The sequence below is a fragment of the Diadema antillarum genome, unplaced genomic scaffold (assembly GCF_040938485.1).
Source record: "Diadema antillarum isolate AM-2024a unplaced genomic scaffold, OU_Dant_1.0 seq00000927_RagTag, whole genome shotgun sequence".
Lineage (NCBI taxonomy): Eukaryota > Metazoa > Echinodermata > Echinoidea > Diadematoida > Diadematidae > Diadema > Diadema antillarum.
The window spans coordinates 1,432,989-1,460,548 of NW_027271778.1; the positions used below are offsets into that span (position 1 = coordinate 1,432,989).

General features: G+C 38.3%; 1 protein-coding gene across 1 annotated transcript; it reads right to left on the bottom strand.

Annotated features, from left to right (window-relative positions):
- Positions 1-2,648: 2,648 nt before the first annotated feature.
- LOC139741425 (ankyrin repeat domain-containing protein 13D-like) lies at positions 2,649-16,140 on the bottom strand. Its single transcript, XM_071652010.1, has 12 exons — positions 15,995-16,140; positions 13,716-13,851; positions 12,883-13,053; positions 11,845-11,988; positions 11,351-11,534; positions 10,123-10,271; positions 9,347-9,429; positions 8,281-8,569; positions 7,108-7,329; positions 6,338-6,450; positions 5,866-5,933; positions 2,649-3,910 (listed from the first exon to the last, which is right to left on the bottom strand). Exons 1-12 carry the CDS (start codon positions 16,091-16,093, stop codon positions 3,601-3,603), a joined length of 1,968 nt encoding a protein of 655 aa, XP_071508111.1. The 5' UTR covers positions 16,094-16,140; the 3' UTR covers positions 2,649-3,600.
- Between the last annotated feature and the right edge of the window lie 11,420 nt (positions 16,141-27,560).

Here is a 27,560-nt window from a genome sequence, read left to right on the forward strand (position 1 = left end):
ATTTCAAAAGAGGTTTCTCATTACCTCACACAAAAAAGTTTGAAACCTGAAGCCCCATCTCAACCAAAACTATACCATCCCTTTAAACTTGCCGGCCTGGTCATAAAAGCCAGTGACCTATCCAGTATAGATAAGAATAAAAGAATAGCACATTCAGGACACTGTTAACTTGCCTTGTGACCAATCAGGAACAAGATAATTCCCCCCCCCCCCCCTTCAGTATGATAGTGAATTTGTAGCAGTGCCGCATTGTGATCGACAGGGTCAGCTACTGCTCACACAAAGCTGTGCAAAAAATGATAATTTTGCTCTGCCTTCTTCCCATGATATGTAATAGAGCCTCAGAGAGTGACAGGGAAAAGGAAGCTTATAGGGAGCTTTAGATCTGCAAAGCGGACATTAAGAGTAAAAAAAAACCGATCTCTTCGGCGCATGCGCAAGACCGCTTATCAAAATCAATCTGGCATCGTCTGAGTTTTCACAACAGTTCTAGGCCATTTTTTATAGCATCTGCTCAAATTCATGACACAGAGAGCTACTTGACGCCATTATGACATATGGGGTGCTATTTTACTTTGTACAGGCTGCATCCTCCCGAAATCTAAAGCTACTTTGCAACACAACGCAGAGAGAGAGAGAGAGAGAGAGAGAGAGAGAGAGAGAGAACAGTCAACATAACCCAAACTAGCGTCTTATACCCCTTTCAATACAACCCCTTTGAGGGCCAGGCCTGGGCTAAGTCATTAAATTTCAATTTGCATGGGTAGGATAATTATTGCATGGCTCGAATTGTCTAATTATCGATATCAAACTACAATCTTGTTGGCCAGTGTACCTATATGGCTAATACTTCACATTTTTGCCCTTACCCAAATGAAATCATGTTGTCACAGCATTATTTCACACATTTTTTATGCAGATATGTCCATTCTAGAGTGAAAATCAACTGTTTTAACATGCTTTAATATGGAAACTATGTTTTTGCCTTCAACATGAACAGAGAGCTGATCACAAGAAGTGAAATCAGTTCCATTATCACACAGCATACATTATTCACAGGCCTTATGAAGTCTTGGTCAATTCTGTGTCACTTCCAACGTCCCCTTTATGCCTCAAAATACTGTATGCGCCATATATTTAGCGAGTCTAAAATTTCACGAATTGGGATTTCCCAACAATTTCGCAAGTGGTTGAATTCGCGATTGTGGAGTATACAGTCCTGAACAAAGAAATGTATGCATGCACGTCACATTCATGTCGGGATCAGAGCTTATATTTTTGGATGGTTTTAATTTCGCAAATAGCACCCGACTCACAAAATTCGAGATATTAAAAACCTCGTGAAATATTCGGCATATATAGTAGTTGTTCTGGTCATGTGACTGCAATCATCATTACATTACATCATTCATCACATCAAATCCAGGTCCAATTAATTCCCATATGGGTATTTTAAGATATTGGACTTTGACGTAACTTATATCGCTTGTCTGCATAAAAGGGACAATGGCACAACATAGAAAAACAAATTAACCACCACATGAAATACATAATTTCTGAGTCACCTATACATACAAAGACACAAAATAAATATGAAAGATACACTACTAATAAAATTCTGAATGAGAGTTAATCTTATATGTAATTCATTGAACCATTAAATACTCGTAACTCAGCCCCTGTTGCAAGCAGCTTCATATGTTACAACAACAAAAGCAGAAAAAAAAGGAGAGTGAAATGCAATTCATCAACTTTGGGTATATAAAGATTGGTTGGATGAAAAGCCTTGGAAAGGAATGAGGACTATTTGGGGATTAACAAAGCCTTGAGATTGATATTCACTCCCCTGTAAGAAAAAAAATCTTTCTCTCATTTGTCTTTTTTTTTTTTTTTTTTTTTTTGGGGGGGGGGGGGTGTTTTCTTTTTCTCTTTTAAGAATCTTTGCTAATCTAAGAGCCTATAAATCATGAAATATCAAACTTTCTCTCGCCACAAACAAAACATGACTAACTATAAAGGGGCAAAATTTATGACTAGACCTTTATACAAAGTGTCAGGACCATATTTATCTGCAGTTAGATTTATTGTGCAGCTGTAGTAATTCAATGATACAGAAACTTTATTAAAAAACAAGCAAAAAATACAATAATATAAAGTAGCCTGTCATAAGTGGACCGGACAGTAAAATGACAATTTATCTTTGCCAAAATGCCTTAATGAGCATTTCTCACAGTGGAATGGGGAAAATGGTCTTCTACTCTTGCTGAATAAGATGGTATACCGACTTCAACACTTCATGATCTTACGGTAGCCACTGAAATTTCACACCATGTCACATTTTCATAAAACCTCATACGTTATACAGGGTTCTGGGTTAAACGAGCAAAACTCCCTGGCAAGAACGTGGCACCGTGTTGGGGTTTTGCACGAAATTAGTAATTTTGGTTTCAGTAGCAGCAGGTCAAGTGATTGTGCTGTATGCTTGGGACATTTATTGTGATGACATCTTATGTAATCGTAACAAATAAACAAAAATAGGAAGAAAGAAAGAAGAATATGCTGTAGACTCTTCTGAAGGAATGGATTATTAACAAAATAGACCAAACTTCTATCACTCTCGAGAAAAAAAAACCACCCTTGTAAGAGTTTAATATTTTCATAATTTAGACAAATTTACATATGTCGTAGCATGAAATTATACAATGTATACATTTTTTTTTTCTGCACATACATCCATATGATTTAGAATAACATCTTGGCTGAAACCACAAAATATACAAACACTTCCTAGATGTTCAGACACACACAAATAACTCTTTGTTGAATTATACTCTTCACTATTTTGCTGTATATTCAGTTTTATCTACATGCTGTATGGAGGGAGGCATGATGAATCATGGGGTAAACTACTGTCCTCACTCGTTGGCTACTTTTTGGTTTATGCTATTCTCCTAAGCAAGACTCTTGCTCTAAAGTGAGGTCCAACACATTAATCTTTCCACTCTACACCGTGTGTCACTTGTATGATTAACATTGTTTAGGTGATATAATCTCACTATGACATACGACAATTTCAGTTTTAATTAATCAATCACATTCACATGAAAACCGAGACGGGGTACCAGGTATCACTTACCCAGTTTGAGGAGGAGTGTAAGTATCCAGAGATGAGCTTTACCACAGATGGCTCTGCATCACTTGACATCAATGTCAAATAACATAAACATTGCAGTTGAGTTCTACTTCACTGAAGCCAAGAATTTCCTGGCCTGCCCTATTCCTATGAACACAACAATGCCTTGGAGTACACTCTACAAATTCGAGAACTAATCTTATCCTTTAAAGAGCTGTTGCGCAACACATCTATTTTTTGGTTTCTCCTTTCTGTGAGACTTAGAACGAAGCTGCAGCAGGAACAAGACAGGTGGAGACACTATCCAGCAAAGCCAAGAAGAGTATTCCGCACACGGTGTGGACGTAGGTTTGAAGCACTGGTTCTTGGTCGGTGTTCATGAGTCCGTTTCCAACTCCGCACACAAAAGGGGCGTGGCACCCCCCTGGAGTCGACTCCCACACTGGTCTGGGGGAGGAGCCACCCTGTCATTTCTCTGTCAGGGAGAGCTGAATGATCCTCTGAAGCTCCGCCTCCTCCTCCTTCCTCCTCCGCTCCCCCTCCAGGCGCTCCCTCTCGGACAGCTCCAGGGCCAGCTGGAGGTCGTCGTCCCTGGCAACGGCCGGGATGCCCTCCGTGGGGGGTCGAGCCGGTAGCGGTGAGGTAGTGATGGGTGGTGGCAATGGGGCGCTGTCCGCGGCCGACACGTGATTGGCCGCTGGCGGTGACTGGGGGCGGTCCGTGGATGGATTGTTACTTTCGTCTGTCTGTGACAGGAGCAAACTCTCCTGGATTGCTCTGTGAAAAATAACGAAAGAAAACTAGAAATGACGCTATGGCAACTGGCATGCCTCCGCTATAATGCCTGATTCTCCTAATATGTCCATAGTACATGTGGACAATGTGTGATGACAGTTTCGCATAATTGACAAACTATTAAAATGATATGTTTGTCACAAATGTGTTGAATGTTTACCTTCCTTGACTAATAGGTTTAATGGATGAATGAGAGAGCATATTTGGGGATGCAAGGACTCTTACTTGACTTCGACCCTTTTAAAATAATTTTTTGGAATAAAAATGCAATTTCTTCATAGAATACTAAATTATTACCATTTTCACCTGGCCTTTGATCCTTGACCTTTGACCCTATGACCCTAAAATTCATAAGAGAATCACTGTCAGGTAGACCATGCATAATTTAAGATAACTTGAGCAAATTCCCAGATATGAAGGAAGAAGTAAAGTTTTGCACTTTCGCTTGATTTTTGATCTTTTGACCTTTTACCTCTGGTGAAAAAAAGAAAAAAAAATTCCCAGAGAATCTCTACTGGGTAATACATCTATACACCAAGTAAAAAAAAAATCCTGCAGGCATTGCATAGATATGAGGGAAATAATAAAATTTTGAAGAGTTGACCTTTGACCCTTGACCTTTGACCCAATGAACCCAAAATTCCCAACATAATCATTGCCAGTCAGTACATGCATATATATTATGTTCCATGCAGATAGCTTGAACCGTTCCCAAGATATGGAGAAAAAAGTAAAATGTTAACATTTTAACTTGACCTTTTGACCTTTGACCACATGACCCAAAACTCTCACCAAAGAATCTTAATTGGGTAGTACATGTCTACGCTAAGTTTCAAGAAAATATCTTTAGGCATTGCATAGATATGGGGGAAATAATGAAATTTTGAACATTTGACCTTGACCGTTTGACCTTTGACCTTGAGCATGTGCACCAATAAGTTGATAGGCACAACTTCATCCCCTAATACACATACATGCCAAGTTCCATTATGCTTCCTCAAAAGGTTTTTTAGTTACGCTGTCCACAAAATTGATTACGGATGGACGGACGGACGGATGGACAATCCGAAAACATAGTGCCTCCGGCACCACTTTGTGGCAGAGGCACAATATAGAGTAGAAAGTTTCAAGACAGTAAAACTCATATTGCTGGTCACAATGCATCCACCTAAATCTACATAATTGTGCATTATGTACTCTCACCCTTCTCCCCAGCAACAAAATCTCCCGAAAGGCTCTGATAGAAATCAAGAAAGACAAAAGTAGCAAAGTTTCAAGACAGTAAAACTTGTAATGCTGGTCACAATGCATCCACCTCAATTTAGATAATTGTGCATTGTGTGCTCTCACCCATCTCCCATATTTCACAGACATGTCTACAGCTTGGGCTTGCAACACAGAACAACACAGATTTGGTTTTATTGTATATATATATTTCACAGGCATAACATTTTGCATATTGGAGCACTCGTGAAGACCATTTCACGAGTGCTTGAATTCGTGATAAAAACCATGGTATTGAGGAAAAAATGAAAGTTATTCCTTTTCATAAGAAAGTATGCAATTTTCCACATTATGCATGATATACACAGCATTGTGTCAAGAGTGGCAATACTTTTATGAGATGTCGTTTCATAAATACTGCAATTTGTAGGTGACTCACAAAATTTGAGATATAAATGGCATACTACTGTAACAAAACTCAATAGTGTTAAAATTACCCCCCCCCCAAAAAAAAAAAAAAAAAAAGTGAGATATGCAATGTGAAACAAACCCATAAAGAATCTGCATCAATTTATTTTTCTTCACACTGCAAATTTATTCAACTCAACTTTAAAAGTCACACACCCATGATGCTCATCACAGGGTGACAAATTATGAATTTAATTATCAAACAAATTTGACTAAAGAGATCCTACAATTGGCCTCATTTCTACCTTTCCAGGAGTCTGTCTTCAATGGACTGGGGCTGCTCTCTTTCTCCCAAGGCATCCAAAAAGGCAACCTGAGGAAATAAATCACACAACAATGATAAAGCTTACTGCTAATCTATGGCTACATTTTGCAGGAGCTTTACTAGAAATCTTATAGCTTTGCATGTTAAAAGTAAAGTAAACATAACATCTATACATCTTTCGTTCTGGACGGTCGCAAATCATGTGATATTTATACGCTAACAAATGCCCATACCATGATATATTTTGCAGTACTGGTAGTCCACATATTCAATGTTCAAGTAAAGTAAACAAAATATCTGTACATCTTTCTTTCTTGATGGTCTCAAATCAAGCAATATTTATATACACACAAATGCCCATACCATGATACATTGTGCAGTAAGAAGTACACATATCTATAAATCGAGGGCAGAAATATATCACAGTGTGAGACAGGTTGGGGCAAACTGACCTCATCCTGGCCGTGAGATTGTTGTTCCAGTAGACTCTGCTGGATGGCTAGCTGAAGGAGTTCATCTTCACCATATCTCACCTGACTCTCACCAGCCCTGTATCTTGAATAATCTGACCAAAACAAGAGGGGGGGGGGGGGGGAAACAAGGTTTAAAACTTAAAAAGAAAGTCTAATCTGCAACTCTCTCATTTCCACACATTAGCTGTGCAACTGACTTACTTCAACAGAAGCTACTGTAATCTGTGCAATATTTTCATACCGTACTCTCCTCATAAAAGAATAATCATCCTTATGTTAGAAAGTAGCAAAAGACATTATCAGGTCTTTTTTCTAACTCTGTTTTAGAACAATTTCTTGATTATTAAAAAAAGATGAAGTCTTCTGTATCAGTTTTCATATGACATTCTATAAAGATTTCATCATTCAGCCATAGAAAGCTATCATAAGTGTCATACTATTGTACATACAGCATTCAGACCCATAATTTTTGTGATGCAGCAAGAGTCTACATAGGCTTTTTCCTTCTGGGTTTGATGTAAGCGCAAGAGATGCACATACCAGTAATCAATACTGCAAAACACACCCTTACCATGACACATTGTAACTGAATTTCCTCAACTTAAATGCATACACAGTACTTTGATTCCTGTGACTAAAAGCAGTATAAATATGTCTCCCCATTAAACTCTTCCATATCTTAGTTACAATAAACATGCTTTCATTTTAGGAGTAACTGTTTCTGTAAAGATAGATGGCCATACACATACTTGGTGGTATGTCAAAGACATGAGGGTCCACAACACAGATGGTGGCTGGTGGGAGGGGCTTGGCACCCGCTGACTCCGCCTCCCCATCTTCACCAGGGGAAGTGGGCGGTTCAGTGGACAGACTCTCTATGACCTCATTGGACACGCCCTCGACTGGCTGCTTCTTGGCGTAGAGGTTGCCAAATGTGATGCAGGCATTGATCACATGGAAGATAGGGATTTCTGGAAGGCAAAATGTTTAAATGGCTTCAGGAAAGGAAACTAGTGCACTTTAGAAAACCTCTTCGTATTTTCAGTTGAAACCAGCCCTCTCATTACACTGCTACTCATGAAACACTTAATCTCCCTTAGGCAGGCTGAACTGGAAGTATCAGTTGCACTTCGCTCAAACAAAGCACACTCCTTACTTCAGGCTCCATTGTGCGTCTGTAGTGATCAACAGTGGCATGCAAGCAACTGACATATCAAAAAATTTCAAACTGTAGCTCAATGAAAGGAAATGTAAATGAATGATAGCATGCATCCATATTTCTAAAGCATACGTATGCATGTATGCAGATGAATATATATCAATTTTAATTAAAGGGAATGTACAGTACTGGTTGAGGTGGGGATTCATGTCTTGAACATTCCTGAGTGCGATAATGAATAACCTCTTATGAAATATGAAAGAGCATGTAATTCTAAGAAAGATTCAACGTTTATTTGATGAAAATTGGTTTTCAAAAGGCTGAGATATCCAAAAAAGTGCTAATAATAAAAGGCGACATGCCACAACTTTATTAGGATCTCTTTGTTTCACCTTGTTTTTGGATAGCTCAGCCATTTCAAAACTGGTTTTCATCGAATAAACTTTTGATTCCCCTTAGAACTGCATGCTCTTTGACATCTCATAGAGTGGTTTCTAAATATCTCGCAAAATGTTAAAAGCTAAATCCTCACCTTGACCAGAACTGTACACACCCTATAAAAAAAATGATGAGATCTCATCTAAATTAAGTGACTCCTACAGGATTGTTGTGATAAATTGAATGAAATTGCTTTTGAAACAGCAATGTCTAACCTTTCTTTTTCTTTTTTTCATTCTGTCAGTGTATGGTAGATTAAAAGTGCAAGGTCACATAACCCTCCTCATCATGGAGAGGGTGGTGTTGGGCCAGTGCAACCACTCACCAATTTTGACGGGGAACCCAGCGGGTAGCTGCAGGGTGATGAAGTCCCGCAGCTTGGCAAAGTGGGCGTTGCTGATGGCCATGAGGTCTATGATGGGTAGGACCTGCTCCTGGAGGGACAGAGGATGATCCTCCGACAGCCACAGGGTGGCCCGGAACTTCTGCACCTTGGTGGTGGTCTCCTTGGGCCGGCCAATGTCCCTTCCCTCCAGGGGGACCATGGCGTTGAAGTAGGACTCCGGAGGGATGGCACAGGGGTTGGTGGCACACCCCGTCTGGGACACCTCCGGCTGAAAAAAACGGGATGAGCACTCCGTAAGTCACTGGCAACCTTATTGTGACATGATGTCTAGATTTCCATAATCTTACCACATCTGATATACAGTCAGGCCCAAGGATACCTGTCTTCCCTAATCAAGCAGTGTCAGCCTCACCCTGGCCTCTGTTCATCTGGCCTTACTCTCCAGATGCCCATTACACATCTCAAGGGATATGGAGACCAAGCATTTTCCTCTATCGCTCCTCACCTATGGAGCTCCCTCCCATCTTTTCTCTGTGAAATTGACAAACTGGATCACTTCAAAGCCTCACTCAAGACTCACATTTTTCACCAGGCATTCAACTGCTTACTATTCTAACTCTCTCGGAGGAGTCTGTGCCTTTGAATGTTTCTACAACAGAGAGATGGCACTATACAAATGCTGTGGATCATCATCATCATCATCATCATCATGGCAAATTTGGAATTCCTGAGGTATTCTTTCCTAATTTCATGAATAAGTCCCACTCCTCCTGTGCGAGATGTGACAAATTCTTTCCAATAAAATACGTAAAGACAACAACATTACATGTATCAGTGATTTAATGTTCATGATATCGCATATTTGGCATAAACTTGAATAGAAGAATAGGCCCCTACGGCTGAATGTTTCACGTGTCAATTTGTTCCGCAACCTATCCACAGAGTGCCACAGGGATGCAAAGACCAAACATCTGTGCATGGAAAAGTGAACTGATTAAGCAGCAGGCCCTTTGATGCACTCTGATTGGGTTGCTAGGCAACCTACCCCATTAGCACCAGCCTCTTGCTCCTGCTGCTCTACCACACCTAGTATCGACTGGAGAGGCGATGAAAACGAAGGTCCGTCAGCTAAGAGAGAGAGAGAAACAGCACAAGTAGTTTATGAGCTTCAGAAAACATTTCAGTATAAATGTCAAATGAAATTAACTTGTGAGGATGCATACATATACATACATATGCTTCAGAAAACATTGCAATATAAATGTAAAATGAAAATAACTTGTGTGGATGCATATATTATCAGATAAACAGCTTTGGAAAAGATTACAGTATAAATGTCAAATGAACTTAACTTGAGTGGGTGCATACATTACCATACATACAGCTTCAGAAAACATTGCAGTATAAATGTCACATGAAATGAACTTGTGTAGATGCATGTCACACAAACATCAAATGGCTCATTTTGTGTGTGTGTGTGTGTGTGTGTGTGTGCGTGTGTGATTAAGAAATGAAGATATTGTGCATACGTGGAAAATTGCTGGAAGGGCAGCATTTCAACAATGTATGTCATGCCAAAACTCGTGAACAAATGAGAATTACATTTGTTCCACATATCGAGATGCATGTAGATGGTATTTAGCATGCAAAATGCTTAGAAAGTTTTGGGGAAATGCATTTTTCGGGGGGTGGGGGGGGGGGGGGGAGGGGGGGGGAGGAATTTGACTTGGTGCTACCCTAGACAGCAACACACACAAACAAAGACAAATCATTAAAAAAAACACCAACTACACACAGACAGAGACTTTGCCAGACTCTGACCTTTGACCTTGTCCTTGTCTTCCTTGGTGAGATGCTCCGTCCTGCTCTTGGTGACCAGCTGGACGTTGTTGGCAGTGAAGACTTTGCACTCGTACTCATTGATGGCCTCCACCTTGTCGTGTCTCCATCCCCAGATCCCGGCCTTTGTTCTGTGGTGGCCAAACAGTAAAACCCTCAACTATCTTTCATTTTGATATCAAATCAATTACGTAAAACTCATCTTCTGAGTATTAAAATTAAGTATTGAATTCCTCATCAGTGACAACTGAATCATTGAAACCATCCATTGGAGAAATCACAGACTTTACCCTAGCAGGCATGTTAGGCATATCCTTTGTTCTGCAGTGGACAAATGGTGATGCCCTAGGCATTATGAGTGAAACTTCTTGAAGAAGGTTAAAATGGTTTAGTTTGAGCCAATTCAAGCCCTTTTGTGATAAGATATTTTACAATTTTTGATTTACTTATTTATTTATTTTTTGCACAAGCATCACACATGTATGAAAGAAGGTATGGCAAAGAATAACTTTCAGAATTTTGCTGTCCTTATTTTATAACACAAAGGAGATGCAAGATGATACATATTTTGTACAAGCACCTTTCAGTGATGGACACCACTTCAAGACCACAATGCTGATATTAATCTTGTCACTCGGTATATAAACATAATCTTACTAGTCTGTAAAATCAATAAAAGTTTAACTTTTAAAGTGTACGAAAACATTCAGCAATGGTTTTTTTTCTTTTTTTGCTGTTTAACTTTTCATTTCACTAGTCGACAACATCAAAATTATCTGAGAAATGACAGTACGAGACATGGAAACAAGTTTAACCAGTTCCTTTTCAAAAAAAATGTTTCTTCTCTAAGTACATTTCAGGGCTGCTACAGTCACCTCCTCTCACAGCAAGACAATATTGGATTCCACTGCTAGCAACATTTGCATACTGTAATACCAGAAACTAAAATATATGCGAAAGTTCTAGTCTTCACTATGTGCATTGAATGCCAGTGTCAATTCGCAAAAATTTCATGCTGTGAAAAAGGCCAAGAGCTCCAAATTGTGAAATCTTAAATGCCGAAAAATTTCCTGCTTTACAGTAACGTTTCTACAGGTGACACAAATCATGCTTCCCATCCCCACTGAATGAGAGCTTGAGGTTGTACAAATTCAAACATGTGTACGAATAGTGACTCGTCTCCCTATAGGAGAGTGGTCATTGTGCTGACCTGGTGAATTCGATCTTGTCCGTGTCAATGAAGGTGTTGACCAGCGGTGAGGTCAGTCTCTGGGCCACAGCAGCCTCCGAGGGCTGCATGCGGGAGATATCGTGGTGCGCCTGCAGCTCCAAGGTCTCGGAGTACACGGCCTTGGCATCGTGGTCGATCTCCATGAAGTCAAACCGGTTTCGATCTGGAGGGTGGAAAAATGTTTGATCGAGAGTTGGGTCTCTACATAAAAGGTGGTACCACTCTGGTTGGTAAGAAATTACAATGTATATTTTCTTTCTGGGTAAGATGAAGTTTGTGCATTTTTAATGTTTGTGGAATCATATATAAAATGTTATTATTCATAAAATATTTTTTAAATTGCATGCTTTTATTTTCACGCTAGTTTCATCATGCGTGAAATGTGAAAAATTTCCACTTTAACAATAGCCTAAAGATTAGAGAAGACAAAAAAAAAGAGTGATTGAAGCTCACTGAGGACGAGTGCTGCTTACCTTCATTTTTGAAGATGTAGCTGCGGCTTCCCCGCACCCAGTTCATATTCTCGAATCCTATGAGAGTTGTGTCAATCCTGACGTTGGGACCGCTCTTCCACACTCGGTACGTGTCGCTCGGGCACATCCTGGACACAAGGGGCACTGCAATGTAAAAACTCTTAATAAACAATGGCAGATTTGGTCTTTACATTTGCAATGGGGCTGACATAAGTGATACAAATGATATGGCTGTTCATCTCTTGTGTGTTGATGGTATGAGCAATAGCTTTGTAAAATCATTGAAATGTTACACACATCAGAACATGTACTTTTCTTGGGATAGTAGCATTGGATATAAGATGTACATTTCCTTTGATGACCAAAAGAAAGAAGAATGTGCTGTATCTATACTTCTATTCCTATCATAGACAATGACTTTCATGTACGGTAGGGTACAATGCACACACCTTGCAACTAAACAAAGGAGATATACTTTCAGAAATGTATTTTTTTCTCCTGCCCTGTGGAAATGATGCAAAAAATGTAAATATTTACCCCTTCCAAATGGAAAGAAACAGCATAGAGCCTGGTTGTGGCCTGGGAGGTATTTCATGAAGCATTTTGTCAGATATTTGTTTTCCTGACAATATGTTATAAGCTACTGAAATCCTTGCATGTGATTGGCTGAGAGCAAACTTGTACAACAAATTTGTTGGACAAAGTGTTTCATCACATGAAATACTCCCCCCTCCCCCCTCCCCCCACCCCCTTGGTTGAAGGCATCTAGAGTAATCAACCCAGTTTGTGGCAGGGTGCTTATTTATGGCAGGGGCAGTTTCATTCATAAAACAGCTAATGAACATCATGTGTGGTTAGTCCCACTTTAGAACACAAGCAGGAGTTACTCACAAGTGTTATGGGATGTGAAACCTGATTGGACCTTTTCATCAATGAATGAAATGAAATGGCCCCTGCCACAAATAGGCACCCTGTACAAGGCCTGCCGCAAACAGGGTTGATTACTCTCTATACATGTCATCATGACCCTCCCCTCACCCCAGCTGGTAAACTCCCACTTCATCTCCACGTAGAAGTCTGGCGCCTGACGCAGCTTCTCCAGTAGCTCGGGGATGCCCCCGATCCTGGCTGTCGCTCTCTGGTGGTCCCGGTGCTGCAGGATGAGGTAGACCAACTCCGGGTCCCCCGTACTCACTGCCTCTTGGATAACTGCCAGTCAAAAATAAGTGCAAAGTTCACAGTTTGAGTTTCACAAGTCACAGGTCAGTCAGAGATCAAATCACAACATTTATCCCAGGGGACATTACTGTAATGACTGTAAAAGTGGAAATTTTCACGCATTTCGAGCAATCAGAAACTAGCGCAAAAATAAAAGCACACAAATATTTTCGAATGCCATGGATATGTTTCAGTAGCTGATGTCTTGATTCCGCAAAATTAAAAACATGCAAAACTTTTCTTACCCGGCCGAGCTCAAAAAATAAGTCGCGTGAAAATAACCACTTTTACAGTACTTTAATGTGCAGCATTTTAATCATAATATCAAAATAAAAAATCTTGTAAACAAGAATCACAAACTATTGAATTATTTGACTGCTGGTCATGGAATCAAATAAGGACACAAACTGCATTATCCATCGTGCTATAGCTATGTAGGAACAGTACAACGTTTTTCTTTATCGACGAACAAATCAAATGAAGTTCAACATGCATGCCACGGCATTCTATTCTCAATAACAGCTGGCAAAAGACACTCTCTGCTGTACTTACACTCATGTCGACCATTTTGTTTTTAGTTTGTGTTTCTAAAAAAATACTTGACATTGATGACCACTGTGATCTTTGGTATTGTTTGTTAGTGTTCCTCCTACCAGTCCATCCTCCCTTGTTCTCTATGGTCACATCAGCGTCATAGCCCAGGAGAATACGGACACACTCGATGTGACCGAGGGTAACGGCCAGGTGAAGAGGGGTCCTGCCTCTGGGGTCCTTCTTCTCTATGTCATTCTGTATTGTGGGTCAAGAAATGAAAAGAAGGTGGAGGTCAAAATCATATTATCCAGAAAGAAAATATACCGGTACTGGTACTAAGCAAAATGAGTTTTTTTTAAATGAAAAGTAGTAAAACAAAAGCATACATAGACCTTTGATGAAAATATGAGAACTTAGAATGTAGAAAATAATGGTCGATTAACCCTTAACATTATAAGGCACTATTCATTGACTACCAAGCTTTTCAATCAGCACTCAGTAATCAAGTTGTCAAGTGGAAGGTCATGGTGACACAAGAGAGATGAGGGGATTAGGAAATATCTCTACTCATTGACAATAAGTTTCCAATTTTACATTCTTTTCAGCATTTTTTCACTTTGCTCATATTCTAGCTTCATATTCACATATTATTGTTTGTAATATATGTATATCATAAAACATGTATTATTCATGGAATACATTATCCAATACACATTTACCAATCTCTCTTCTTAAGGCCTGTAGAAAATGTTATTCACATCACGTCTACTCTCATGTAAAGCATTCAATGTGATAATGAATAGAATGAATGAACAGAACAATTTTTTTTTTCAATGCTGCTCTTGATATTTTGATTTTTAGGCCATAAAAACAGATGGCAAGCAATTCATCGATGACAGAGGAGGAAAAATAGAGACATCTCTATTGATAAAGGTGAAGATTAATTTTTACAGGCTATGGGAAACCTGACAAGCTTTCACACTTGCAAGGGAATGCTTTACAGTGGAAGATCTATTTGACATCTTAGTATACAAAAATTGGTAAGTAAAGACTAGACTTTTGACACATGGTATATGTCTCAGATATGTTACTTATGGCTAACAAATGGTGTACTTTTGAAATGTATGTATGTTGAAATATTGTGGTATCATTGTAATATCAATTTCTATATAAAATCTCTATACACCCAACCTTGTCAAAAAATTGATGCAAATTTTTTTTTTTTCACATTTGAACAGCAAAACAAGATAAACAGAAACATATTACATGGTACTAAGATACTATAAACTATATCATTTTCTTAATGCAAGTATTTTCAGGGTCATCCATGTCGACAAATATCAAATGCGGAACTTTAAAAAACGTACTCAAATCAAATTTTCAAGTCACAACATAGAAACTAATCATTACGATTTGGGGTATTCTAGACAAGCAGTCAAAATATGAATTGACCAACAAAAATCTAATATCACAAGACACAATACATGGTCTACAAGAGCTTACATCAAATTTGCTACTTCTGCGATCACTTAAATGGATTTGATATCACTTATCAGTACATGCAATGTTCGACAATCATGATATGTCATTTCTATGGCAGCATCAGGGAACCATCCAAATCACCTTTGAGTTTTTATCACTATCAGTTGTTGGTACCTAACGTTAGCTACAAAACATTCAGACAAATCAGTTAACAATATGCCGATGTGTTGCTTTAATTCACATTGGCCAGCGATTGGTAAACGGTCACTATTTTTCATTTTCATGTTAAGGCGAAAGTGAAATCTATCGTTGAGCTGACATTTGTAAACACTAAAATATAATTAGTTAGGACAGCTTTTTAGTAACATAAATACACCAACACAACAGAACAGTGATTGTTTGATTGAAATGAGAAAAAAAAAATACGACTGTCCTAAAATGATCTAGACATCTTGAATTTTGCACATTTTCCAGGAATGGTGACATTCTCACTGACATATAAAGTGAAAATTAGATAACATCTGAAATAAAAACTTCATTGTCAAAAGCCAACAATGTAGTTAGTTACATCACCTGTCGGTTCCCCACACCCACAGAAATCTTCACTTGACACTGTGACAGTGACACTGTATTTCTTTATAACACAACGTGATTTATCATTCAAATGTTCACAGAGATATAATACAGATCAAATGTCTTTTCTTCTTTCTATTTTAAATATCAGATGGCAATGAATACTAATACTGTTCCTCGTGGTCTCAGTACCACAGCACATGCAGTTCTAACAAGTTAGAGTCTTATCAGATGTGCATCTGCCCAGCCTTGAGGTTGGTATAAAATGCCTGGTAAGACTGGCGATGGTGATACCCTCGACACATCGGTACATCCCCCACAATTCTCAGTGGTAATTTTTTACCTCTTTCTGATGTAAGGCCTTATTCAAATCTTCCAGATGATTATGCCATATGGCCCAATGAATCGGAAATTCCCTCGCAAAACTTGGAATTTGAGACATCACGCAAGCTGAGATAAGTGACACAGTTCCAATCGTGTTCTGGGATCTCGAATCTAAGTAAATCTACTCTACACTGGCACTGCGTGTACTAAGCACCACCAACACCCATCCATATCCCTCTGGATGCTGGAGACCATAATAAACTCCGAACGGAGCCGAAGATCGACCGTATTGATGGTTGGCCGTACTGCCCCTCGTCAGTCAATAACGCTATTTGCTTCCTGGTTCAAGCGCATGCAAGTTGTGACGCAAGGACATTTTTGCGTAATATAGATGTGAACTACATGACGTATTGAGTCGCCAGATAACTAGACGCCTTATTGAGACCCATTATTGATGCTATGACCAGCTTGCGACCAGCTTACATAGCGATCAGTGTGCTGTGACATGATTATTTTCTTATTCAATTAATTTTGTGTGTGTGTGTGTGTGTGCGAAAGTAGAGTAGGTGTGACCTACATTTACTTCCGCGCAGGTCTTTCTTATAATCATATTCTTTTTAAAATCCGGATTAATCATGCTAGTCCGACAGTGGCGGATCCAGAGGGGGCGCATTAGGGCCCTCAGTGTTAAAACAAAAGAAATAAAAAGAAAAAATGGGGGCGAGCGCCCCCCTTTAATTTTGTCAAGGCGCCTCCCCTGATTACAAAATTCCTGGATCCGCCCCTGCTAGTGTCATTCGTAAATTCAAAATGATATACAAAACGTCGCCGACATGAAAATATTATGACCTATTTCTCAGTGAGGGGTGGAAACATTGATTATGATATAATTCCCCTTTAACTTGCAGGGAAATCTGAATCATATTTTACATCAGATGCTTTGAACGCTCACTTTAAAATCGTCTTTTTTTGTTGCGACAGTCGGGGGAACGGATTATGTTAATAATCTTTCTTTCAAGGTGTGAATTTTCTTCAATTTGTCTCCCTCTTATACAAATGAAATATGTAAGAACGCAACTAATAGGTTCCAGTTCCCTGGTTCTTTTTTCCGACATGTTTGTTAAATCAAATATCAGCAGTTGAGATCTTACAAATTTCATTTGTAGAGGGAGACAGATCGAAGAAATCCACATCACCTCAACCTTGACCCCTCTGATTAACATTCTCTTACTTTCAACGTTTCTTTCCTTATAAAATTGGATGGTATACAGTTTACATAATTTGTCTTTAGCTCTTGCTACATTTTCGTGAGTGTGATGAAGTCATCACAATGATCTACATTAGACAGTCACAGATCTCTAAATGATCGCTTTTTTAAACATTTTCCTGGGGATCCTGATATTAATTGCTTTTGTTGTTTCGAAATTCATCAAATCCGGGAAATCACAGTCGTCTATAGGTCCTGTATCTGGCGACATCATAATCTTTACTTTGTTGTTTTCATTTCACAATCTCTGTTGGATCAACTCAATATAGGCCCTATATATATTTGTTTTCTGTTGGAAGTAAAATAATGAAATGAAATATTTATTTTGAGCCTCTTAGTTCGTTTATATTATTTCTATCTGACGCAGAATTTTCCAAAGCTTCTTATTGATAAAATTATAACATTCTCGTTAGGCACCACATTTTAGAAGATACAGTTTCCTGTCTCAACACACTTGCTCAAATTGTCAAATATTGTACATTTCTTCCTGAATTTGTGTATACGGATTAAATGATTTAACCTGTTCTATATCAGTATCTACTTTTCCTCCAAAATGAGATAGGCAATGAATATTTAGTTGAAGGTGACGATCATTTCTGCACCAAACTTCATCTACATGACCTGATGGATTAATAAGATCAGAGGTCAAATTTAAATATAAGAAATCGTGTCGTTTGGGTATACACACCTTATTGTATAAGCATCGATTTGTTTGTATCATATGTTTTACCTTTGAGTATGAATTTATGAAATAGTATAAGAAAATACAGATTTCAATGAAAAATGTTCATTGCAATGATACAGCGGGTGCACGTCACGAGACCGACACCCACGAGTCATACAACCCACGAGTCGTAGCTCACGAGTCATATACAGCCCATGAGTAATACATCTCACGAGTCATACAGCCCATTAGTTCGACACTAAGCTAACAATGCAAGGCCCACGAGACCGACCCCGTGTGTCGGACCCTTAAACCATAACTTGGTTTATTCCGTAACTTGCCGTGTAAGCTCTTCAACAAGCATAAGTACACGAATGTGCTGCGATGCCCGCGCGTACGCACTGGCAGATATTTTATTTCTGGTAGCGTAGGCGGCGAGTTACGGTTTAAATACGGTTTCGAACCTCGACACCCGTGTTACATCTGTCGAACTCGTGGGCTGTTTTCACCTAGTGTCGAACTCATGGGCTTTATTTGCCTATAGTGTCGAACTCATGGGCTGTAAGACTCGTGAGCTGTATGACTCATGGACCTGCTTTCAATGTCGAACTCGTGGGCTGTATGACGGATTCGTGGGTGTCGGTCTAGTGGGATGACCCCGATATACAGCACGATGTCGCTGATAGTATTCAGTATTATAGGCCTACAGAGATGAGGAATATACCCAACCTTCTTTGTCAAAGTCCTTCCCCTATCACGCCCCATAATAAAGATATACAGGTCATCATCGTACCACAAGGAAGAGTATCCGTTCATGTTAATACACATATACAAATATAGAAAAAAAAGAGAAATACATAAATATTCAACAAGTCAGAGTGATATGTATACTAAAAAACTAGACTCCAAATACTGGTATTGCAAAATATTTTTATTGATAATATCCCGAAACTTTTGGATTATCCTAATACCGAAATGCAACAAATACGATGATGTTATACATTCAAACGAAAGCTTAAAAATATTTTTTTCCTTTTTTTCAGTGCTCTGGTTATCACACGAACCGATAAATGATATTCATACGTAATACCTGGTACTGATTTAGACTCCTCGGCATGGTACTTGAAGAGGTCCAAATGGTCTCATTTCTAGTTTCTTATCTTTTCATAATTATAAATTATTTTCTTTTCTCTCGCACCTGCAAGCACCCATCACATTATTTTCTATAATGCTGTCCCTATGACGGTCTTGCTGGTGTTTTCTCTTTCCGTTTCTCTTTGTTGTTATTATTGTTGTTGGTGTGTGTGTGTGTGAGTGTGTGTGTGGGTGTGGGTGTGTGGGTGTGTACTTTAATATCAAACGGGGTGTGAGGCAGGGTGATCCTCTGTCTCCATATATATTTTTATTAGCTATGGAAACTTTAGCTGGAGCTATTAGAAAAGATAAGGATATTAATGGAATTAAATTTGGTCAAAATGAAATAAAACAAATTTTATACGCGGATGATATTTCTTTGTTTGTGAAAGATGAGGGTTCAATTAAAAGGTTACAATTTTTATTTGATGAATTTGGGAAAATAAGTGGTCTCAAAATAAATAAAGGGAAGACTAATTTCTTATGGCTTGGGGAGGAAAAAGATAGGCCAAATATTCATTTGTTTGGGAATTTTGTTCAAGAAATCAAAATATTAGGAATTTATTTTTCCTTAGATGTTAAGGCAAAAGAGAATTTAAATTTTAAAGAAATATTAAGTAAGATAAAAAGTCTTTTAGGATGGTGGAAAGAAAGAGATTTAACACTTATGGGAAAAATACATCTTATGAAAACATTCGCCTTGTCAAAATTGAATTATGTAGCATCACTTATTGTTGTTCCTCAGTGGGTATTTTCAGAAGTCGAAAAAATTACCTTTGATTTCTTATGGCATGGCAAAGACCGTATAAAGAGAAATATTATGTATCAAGATTATGAGTTTGGGGGTTTAAGAATGACGAACTTTCGGTTATTTGTTAAGGCACAACGTATTATGTGGCTAAAACGCCTTCTATATGGAGAAAAAGAAGTTGGGTGGAAATTATTTTTTGACTTCTGTTTTAGTACTGTAGGAGGTAGATTCCTGTTTATGTGTGACTTTGATTCATCTATTATGACAGATAATGTACCACCTTTTTATTCGGAAATATTGAAGGTTTGGCTCGATATCTATAAATATAGACAATTGGAAAATGAGGTTGTAAATCCAATAATATTTAATAATAGGAGTGTACGTATAGCAGGTAGGATGTTTTTTCATAGAGATTTATTTGATGCAGGAATAATTACAATACAAGATATATTAGATAACGGTCATTTGAGATCTCAGTCACATTTTCAAAGCTTGGGTCTTGGTTTTAAGGTAGAAGAATTGCTTAAACTGAATGATATATTTAATGCTATACCCCAGAAATGGAAGGATTCTATGAGAGCAGGTACACTTCAGCAAGTTGATTCCACAAACTTTGACTTAAAATTGATTTTTTCTGGTAAGAGAGTAAATTTGCAAGTTTTAAAATCGAGAAAAATATATGAGGCTATGGTGGAAGATTTACAGTCATCTTATGTTTTACAAATCAAAGATGACCACAGTAGCTATGATTATACAAACAAAGAAATAAAAGATCTTTTTATTAAACCGAGTAAGTGTACATTGATAAGAAAATATAGAGAATTTCAATTTATGATGTTACATGGCGTAGTTTACACTAAGGAGCGTTTAATGAAGTTTGGTTTTGTAACAGACAGCCTTTGTTCCTTCTGCCAACATGAGCCTGAAACTTATCTGCATTTATTTTTACACTGTGTTAAAGTGAAACCGTTATGGGAATTCATAATTAATTATTTTGATATAAATGAGTTAAGGAATATGAATTGGAGAGATATATTTGGGGGAATCTCTGGTTATTCAAATAGATCAAAATGTGTAAATACTTTGATTATTTTAACAAAATACATCATTTTTAAATCTAGAACGGGAAATAAGTTACCCACTGGAGAAAAGATGCAAAAGATTATTGTTGAATTAATAAATGAGGAAAAAATCCTTGCGACCAAGGCTGGGAAGCTACATGTACATTTACAAAAATGGGAATATTTTGAGACTTCGTTGAATAAACCAGTCTGAAGCTACGTGCAACGTCTGTGACTTTTATGAAAATAGTAATGTTTCCATAGTATTCCACTCTTTCTTTTCTTCATTTTTTCCCTTTCCTTCATTCCTCCTCCTCTTCTTCTTCTTCTTCTTTTTTTTCTCTTGTGTTGTTTTGTATTTTCTCCCCCTCCTTTCCCATGCGTTCCTGTCAGCCTGTTGGCGGGCTGATTATATAACTATATTTACTATATTGTGATGTGTAGGCAAGAGCAGTTAACCAAATTAGGTGCATGTGTATGTGTGTGTGTATGTGTGTGTTTGTGTGTGTTTGTGTGTTGCATGTGTACAGATAGGGGTGGGGGAGGAAACAGGAAGGGAGGGAACTGGTGGGGGTGGTCATAGGGACTCAGTAAGGGATATGAGTTAGTAGGTGGGCGGGTATTGGTTGATAAATAATATGGTTCCATTATTCATTACTGTATAATTTTGCTGCATAATTCATTTGGATGATTATTAAGATTAATGCTAGAAGAATTGAATTATCACTGTTAAATTTAAGCAATTTTTTTGAGAGCATAGGGGAAGTGACTGTATGTAAATTGATAATTTTCATGAAAGTGTAATTTTTGTTATGTCATTATGTACAGCAATAGCAAATTTGCTATTATGATCACAAATGTATATTTTCGTCATTTCAATTGTAGCAAATGAAAATTGTTATTTTTTTTCTATTACTTTGAATGGAACAGAATAAACATCGTTGAAAAAAAAAAGTGTGCACGCATGTTTGTCCAGGTGCACTTCGCGTGCGTGCAGTGTGTGCGTGTGAGTGATTATGTTTGACTTTTTTTTTTTCTGGGGACCTATACCCCCGCAAGCATCTGCTTTTCTGTAGGTTCCCTCGCACTTAATAAAGTTATAATCATCCAATATGAATGTGACTGAATTAAATCCATTCTGCATCATGAAATATTATATAAAGTCTGCATACCCTGAATTTTCAAATATTAAATTGTCACTACTGATCTTTAGATGTATAATGATGCAAACGTATAAATGTGGAAATGAACTTTTTTTTTTTTTCAGGAGCAACCTGGGAGTCAAAATTGTCATTATCACTGCCGTGCTGGAGAAATTTTTTTCAAGATCATACGTTACATAACAGAACATAATGATTATAACGGAAACCTCACTCCTATATAATTGCACGATGCGCATGCACAAGTATACCTTTTTCAAAGTTGGGATTAGAGACGTCGATCCGTTTTCACGGGGGTGGGAAGGGAGGCGGAGCATGGCCGTAAGCAGGACCCCCCCCCCCTCCCCGGATCAAGAGTAGGCCCTATGTTATGTTCTTGGGGGAACACTGTATAGCGAGGGAAGTTCGAACGAAGAGGGGAAGGGGGAAACCTCCCTCCCACTGGTCCCGAGGGAGATCTTGCATTTTCAGAAGTGAAATCCAACGATCCATGTGCAGTGCACACTTTTTGGAAGAATATTTTGTAAAATCGTCAATCAAAAAGTAAAAAAACATAATAATATTCAGAGGCAACGTAAATAGCTAATGTGGTATCTATATGACCCCCCTTTTCCGTGTCTGTGTCTTCAATTATTGCACTAAGTCTATACCTTGTCTACGGAGATGGACAGAATTAAGGGAGAGCTAGGGTGGCAATGGGAGGGAGTATATACCCCCCCCCCCCCATGCACATTGCACGAGGGAGCTTAACTTGTATTTTCAGAACTGAAATTCAAAAATTTGGTAAACACTTTTGAGGGGAATAATTGGAAAATTGTCAAACAAAAAGTAAGAACATGAATTTTCCACCCAAACTCAAAGTAATTTCTGATTGTATGTGGTGTCTATCACATCTTTTTCCACATGACATTGTGTGTCTTAAATTCACTGTATACATAGTTAAGATTGTCCAAAGGGGGTGGTGTGGGAGGGGGAAGTTGCATGTGTTCCCTTGATCCATTAACAGTGGACAGGGGCGGATTCAGGAATTCCGTAAGAGGGGGGGGGGGGGGTGCAAACAATATTTCTGGTGCTACTTCCCGGTTTCATTTCACTCTTTTTCTTTCTATTTCTTTTGTTTTAACAATAACTAAGGAGGGAGCGCGGGCCCGGTGCGCCCCCCTCTGGATCCGCCACTGGTGGAAAACTTGTGTCGATTGTCTTTGTGTATTGTAAGAATTGTTAAGACGTTGCTCTGCTACTGGTATGATTGATAAATACTTTCGAGAGGATCTATTAAAAATTCATTATCATCTGATATCTAAGGAAGAAAAAAGAAGATACATGTTTATTTTTAAGATACAATTATTGATCCGTGAACATTTTAATGAAATCATGCATTTAGAAGTGTAGACAGTTTTAACTTTAAAGTGCGTTATAAATACAGTGAATATTTCTGTGGGCTATCGACAGCTATATAGTGCATGCACAGGAGAGAGTGTTGGATTTTGCTGTATGATACAATTCTCATTCAATTCAAGTCATTTTCAAGCTTATTTCATTTTTCGACAAGAGCATATAAACATTTTTTTATAAAACAGAAAATAAGGTGCGAAAACAATGTAGGATGAAAAGAATATACAATGATTGTGGCACCTTACGATAAAAGTCATATAACTCAAGTGAATAATAGAAGTAAGTAAGCGATATGCAAAATTTGAAAAATGGAGGAACCCACTAAAAAGACAAAGCTTATAGGATGTGGGTCCCTCAGAAGAAAAACATCAGTTGAAAGCAAGGAAAAAGCCTGGAAGCCGACTAGAAAGACAGATCAACAAGAACAGACACGTATACACACGAGTAAACATGAAACGGGATTGAAATAGGGGTATACAGTACAACGGAGAGTTGACTATGAGTCCTTATGAGACGAGACAAAATGAGACCAAACTAACATAACGGTAAGAGAACAGAACAGACAAAAACGTTCAGCAGAAACAGCGATCTCGTCAGAAGTATGTCGAGAAAAAAACGTGACACAAGAATTCCAAGAACAAGGTATATAGGGGTAGAATAATGGCGGAAATATCCTAACCTTTCTAAGCATATACTAATAATAGGAGCTATAGAATATACGTATAACAATCCCATAATGCAGGTTCTTAGTTAGATAAGGGTTATAACAGCTAGCTGATTTCAATTCATTAGAATTATATAAGATTGCGATAGAAATTGCATTGAATTCCATTCAATGAAATAAAGAATGACATGTGTGTCTCAATATTCCCTATAAGTGCGGAAATGTTACACACTAAAAAGAACCATTCTTGGTTACGTTGTACAGCACATGTAATAACAAAATATCAGTTGTTGTTTTGGCATCATCAGATTGGGGGTGAATCAACATCATGGGAAAAGTGTGTATTGTGTTTTTTTTTTCTTCATGATACAATAATAATATGTTAACTTCTATTACACTCTTTAGAAATGATCCTCGTATGAGGTACGTAATTATTTGTTTTGAAATGATTGATGATTGTACTGAATTTTCTATTTTCACATATTTTTAAAGCGAATGCTTATGATTCATGCAACGATTCTGTAGGTATCTTGAATGAAATAAAATAAAGATTACTGAATTACTTATTATTTTATAAGGTTTGTGTGAATTAATGTATATTCTTATGTATGAGAAATATGTGTTGAAGGATATTTGAGGGTTTGCACGTGGATGATGCGTTGTGTGTTGAGTAAACGTCTGCTGAACATCTTGTTTTGTGTGTTTTTTAGCCAATGATGATTTTTGTCACGTTGTACAATAAAAACAAGTTGAATTGCTGTCTCTGTGGTATCACAATCTATAATGCAATGAGTGGTACTAAGTGAATTATGATAATTTACCTATGTATAATTGCAAAGACAACAAAAAAACGGTCTGGGAATATAGACTATACTTGGCAAATCTATGCTACGTTATAAAGTGACACGAAGTTCCTAGCCAGTAACGCTATTCAATGTTCGAATGCATTAAACAAAATTAAACATGTTTCTTTAATTCATTAATGATGTGAGTGATCTTCAATTTATTTCATTGTATTCTATAATTTATTTTTGCTGATCTTATGCTGGCTCTCATGAAAAACAAAACAGCTTTCTATATTCCATGCAAACTCGTATATTGAACCATGACCTTTCGCCGGTACCATCTACCACTAGTCCGTGTAGCGGATTTCTACTAGACTAGACTAGACTAGACTGCCACAACGCATGTATATTATTACGCACGATAACCGGCGAGTTGTACTGCAGCTTCAGAGTAAATCTGACGCCAAATTTCGTGTTTCCTCCGTCTCGTTCAAGTGAGGGATTTCATTGAAGTCACCATGTCTTTGTCAAAAACAATATACAACAACCTGTTCAGAAGATCCTCGACATTTGCCCTCTCAATATTGGTAGGAGCATTTTTCTTTGAGAGGATCTTTGACAGACTTGGCGACGGAGTATTCGACAACATGAACCCAGGCGTAAGTGACCTTCTTCATGACATTGCATGCAATAAGATAGCACACCAGACTGTGAAAATGATGTTGGACATTCCTCGCTCCGAAACTTTTTAGCTTTGCGATGGCAAATGGTCAAGAACACTTTGATGTGGTTGATAACGTACAGAGGTTTCTATATGATTTATATGAATGTCTGGTCTTCTTTGTGTTCTTGATAGAATATGTCTAGAGAAATGTGAATTGTTGTAACCGGTTAACTGAGTTGTATACCAGTGAGGTGCCCGCACCTCGTCAGGGGCCCGAATACTGTCACCCCGCTTAAAATTGTTTTGAGCGCACTAAACAAAAATTTAAGCCCAGAACTGTGTTCAGTACGCTTGAAACTTGGCAGGGCTACCACAACCAAGCAAATTGTGAAAACCGAACAGTTTTTAGCGAAAATCTGAAATTTTAATCGGATTACGTGTTACTGTTATACCTGTTAGACTTGTACATGTACAATTGTAAGTATCACCATGCACTGTCCCTGCACGCATCTTTTACCTGTATGTCTATTGGAGCATCACGGTCACCCGCACACGTCTTTTACGTGCTTTGTCTATGGGAGCGCGGGTGACGAGTTGCGGGCCCCTTCCTTAGTGCACAACTTTTTCGCATCGTTCGCGTTTGACGACGATAGCTGCAAATTTTCGATATCGATCAGTGAACTTGTGATTCCATTGGAATTTTCAGCATTTTTCCTGTATGTGAGTTGGATTTTAAAGAATTTCAGTGGCGAAATGTGATTCAAATATGCGCAAACATTAACTATGACGAGGTGCGGGTCACCCAAGTATACACAATGACATGTCATAGCCGATAGGATAGCCATGGCCTGTGCTATCATCATGGGTCGGCTTCTTCCAAGTTTTCTTTTTCTTAGTTTTAGCACTTGGATGCTCTTGGTCTTGGAGCGGCATATTAATGAGTGAACACAATGAACAGAACTTGGAAGGAAGGGTCGATTCCTGACATGCTCATGCTCTACAAAGATCCTCATTTCTCTTTTACCGCTGAAGCATTATTATGGGTTTTCTGTAAGATGTAAGTAGAATATTCTAATAAGTTGTAGATCTATTAGAGATCTAGACAAGTTTCATACCCTGAAATTGTATTTCACTGGATTCACTATAGATGTCTATTATTTTAAAATTATTGTTGCGGAGGTCCTGTTGAAGAGTGTTGTAATTTTCTTTTGGATGTACTGTCGTATGTCGGTGTTCTACTTTAAGAGTTTGAAGCATGTTAGAAAATCTTGTGTGTGCAAGTTAAATGCAGTTGTCTTACTCTCTTCATTCTTATACTTAGAAACAATGGAAGGACATCCGTGGCCCCATCCTCCAGAGGTTGGAAGGTGGTGACGAAGAAGAGGATGATGATTAACCCCATTCATCCCTGCATACGTATGCTGTTCAGCAAGGGAACAGTGAGAGAAAAGTCTGTGTCAGTTGTCCTTCAGCCATCCCAAATATTGCCACAACCGTGTGATTCCCAGAGGTGCTGCATCCATCAAGAGAACTGTCCAGCTATTGACGTTGCTGATGAAGACTCGACAGAAATGGTTGGAACAGTTTGCGGTTTGTGCCACACTTTGTATTGCCTGTCTGTGTTGGAATTCACTGAGCCCCGTCCTGTGCTGCTCTCCAACTCAACGAGAAGAAGCTACCCCTCAAAATGATTACCTCTATTTCCACATCGTGACTCTTGGCTGTGCCATCATTTTCAAGTCATCATCAGTCGCCATCCAGCAGCAGCAATCACACGTCTGTTGTTTAGGGATCCTTTCTGCTTTATGATGGGGAAAGTACCGGGCAAGATTCCGTAGTTATGAGCATCGACTCGGCAGGAGCAACAACTTTACAAGCCTTTTATTTTCATTTGATTTCCAGTCGTTCAGAACATAAAATTGATAAAAGCACAAAATGAAGTAACATCCAGCATTGTCCTCAATGAATGTTGCATAGTCATCGAAACAAAGGATGTTATTGTGTTCTGAAAATCATCCTGAATCTTTTAATATTCTTGAT

Excerpts from the sequence above, each read along its gene's own strand:
- LOC139741425 (XM_071652010.1), bottom strand. The coding sequence starts at position 16,093 with ATGTCTCAAATTCCAAGTTTTGCGAGGGAATTTCCGATTCATTGGGCC. Across the intron at positions 13,852-15,994 it reads AGGCCTTACATCAGAAAGAG|AATGACATAGAGAAGAAGGA; the intron begins GTAAAAAATTAC and ends CCCACAATACAG. Across the intron at positions 9,430-10,122 it reads AGACAAGGACAAGGTCAAAG|CTGACGGACCTTCGTTTTCA; the intron begins GTCAGAGTCTGG and ends TCTCTCTCTTAG.